Source organism: Echinops telfairi, unplaced genomic scaffold, assembly GCF_000313985.2.
Source record: "Echinops telfairi isolate 266 unplaced genomic scaffold, ASM31398v2 ScPeMD7_7468;HRSCAF=8506_0, whole genome shotgun sequence".
In the NCBI taxonomy this organism is placed as follows: Eukaryota; Metazoa; Chordata; class Mammalia; order Afrosoricida; family Tenrecidae; genus Echinops; species Echinops telfairi.
The window spans coordinates 29,461,226-29,462,556 of record NW_022111369.1 but is presented as its reverse complement, the minus strand read 5'-3'; the positions used below and the strand labels follow the sequence as shown (position 1 = coordinate 29,462,556).

The window sequence follows — 1,331 nt, the reverse complement described above, 5'->3', positions numbered from 1 at the left end:
AATCCATACATTAATTTGTATGAAGCATATTTGTATATATGTTGCCATCATTATTTTCTCGACATTTATTTTCTGTTGAGCCCTTGGTGTCAGCTCCTCTTCCACCCCCTGCCTCCCACCCTCACCCTCGTGACCCCTAGATAAATTATAAATTATTATTATTTTCATATCTTACACCAAACGCTGTCTCCCTTCCCCCATGGTTTCTGTTGTTTGTCCCCCTGGGGAGGTGGGGAAATGCAGTTATGTGTCGATCATCATGATCGGTCCCCACTTTCTCCCTCCTCTCCCCACTTTCCCCCTAGTGTCTTGATTTTTGTGCAATGTAAAACAAGATCATAACTGAGGTTCCCGAGATTAAATCCGTGGTAGGAATCTACCCATTTGCCTTTCTGCCCTTCCTCTATGGCTTTACCCCCTGCCCTACCCACTGATGGCCTGCTGAGAAAATCCTGGGAATCCTCAGGGAGGCAGTGCAAGAGTGGGGAGCCAGTGTCCAGAGAGGAAGTTTTAAGTTGCCTCCTCATGTGAGCATTCAACGAAAATTCCATTTTTGATGACGCCCAACCTCTTCCACAAGAATAATGTCCGGAAGGGGGACTTCATACTTCACGCCCTGCGGGACGCTGGGTTAAAACACTCCATGTCTTTGATCTCCTGGCAGGCCGGACTTTGTGGAAGCTTACGTGAATTATATCTTCCAAATCTCAGTTCACGAATGGTACACAGCCTTCTCTAGCGGCTTCCTGAAGGTGTGTGGTGGCAAAGTCCTGGAGCTCTTCCAGCCTTTAGAGCTGAGGGCCATGATGGTGGGGAACAGCAATTACAACTGGGAAGAGCTGGAAGCGGTAAGCTGAAGAGGGGTGGCCCCCGCTCACTGTTGGGAGGAGACCGCATGCTGGGTTGGAGGCCCTGAGCCCATCTCTTTGGAAATGAACTCTAGTTGTGTAGGATTTGAAGGCTTCCTGCATTTCCACACATACTTCTTCATCTAGGATGCAAACAGTGTGCAAATAGCCAATATCGTCCTGTAAGATAACTTTATCTTTCTTTTTTGAACAGACTGCCACCTACAAGGGAGATTATTCAGCCGCACACCCGACTGTGAGGCTATTTTGGGAAACATTTCATGAGTTCCCACTGGAAAAGAAGAAGAAATTTCTCTGTATGTCTAAGTAATCACAACATGGTATTTTCCCGCAGTTAGTCTTGTATATGATACGTGCAGATTCAACTTTGTTAAATGATAAAAGTATAAGAAATTTAGTACATGTTATGTTTTCACATCTGGATGAAATCCCAAGCTCAGCATCTACTGTTATTCCATATTT

At 45.4% G+C, this 1,331-nt stretch overlaps 1 protein-coding gene across 1 annotated transcript in view; it reads left to right on the top strand.

The window, feature by feature from the left end:
- Positions 1 to 1,331, top strand: part of HERC3 (HECT and RLD domain containing E3 ubiquitin protein ligase 3) — a 108,799-nt gene that overhangs the window by 104,490 nt on the left and 2,978 nt on the right. Inside the window, exons 24-25 of the mRNA XM_004703258.4 lie at positions 665 to 848; positions 1,063 to 1,165. Of these exons, the coding sequence (XP_004703315.1) occupies positions 665 to 848; positions 1,063 to 1,165 (287 nt within the window). The remainder of the gene's footprint in view (positions 1 to 664; positions 849 to 1,062; positions 1,166 to 1,331) is intronic.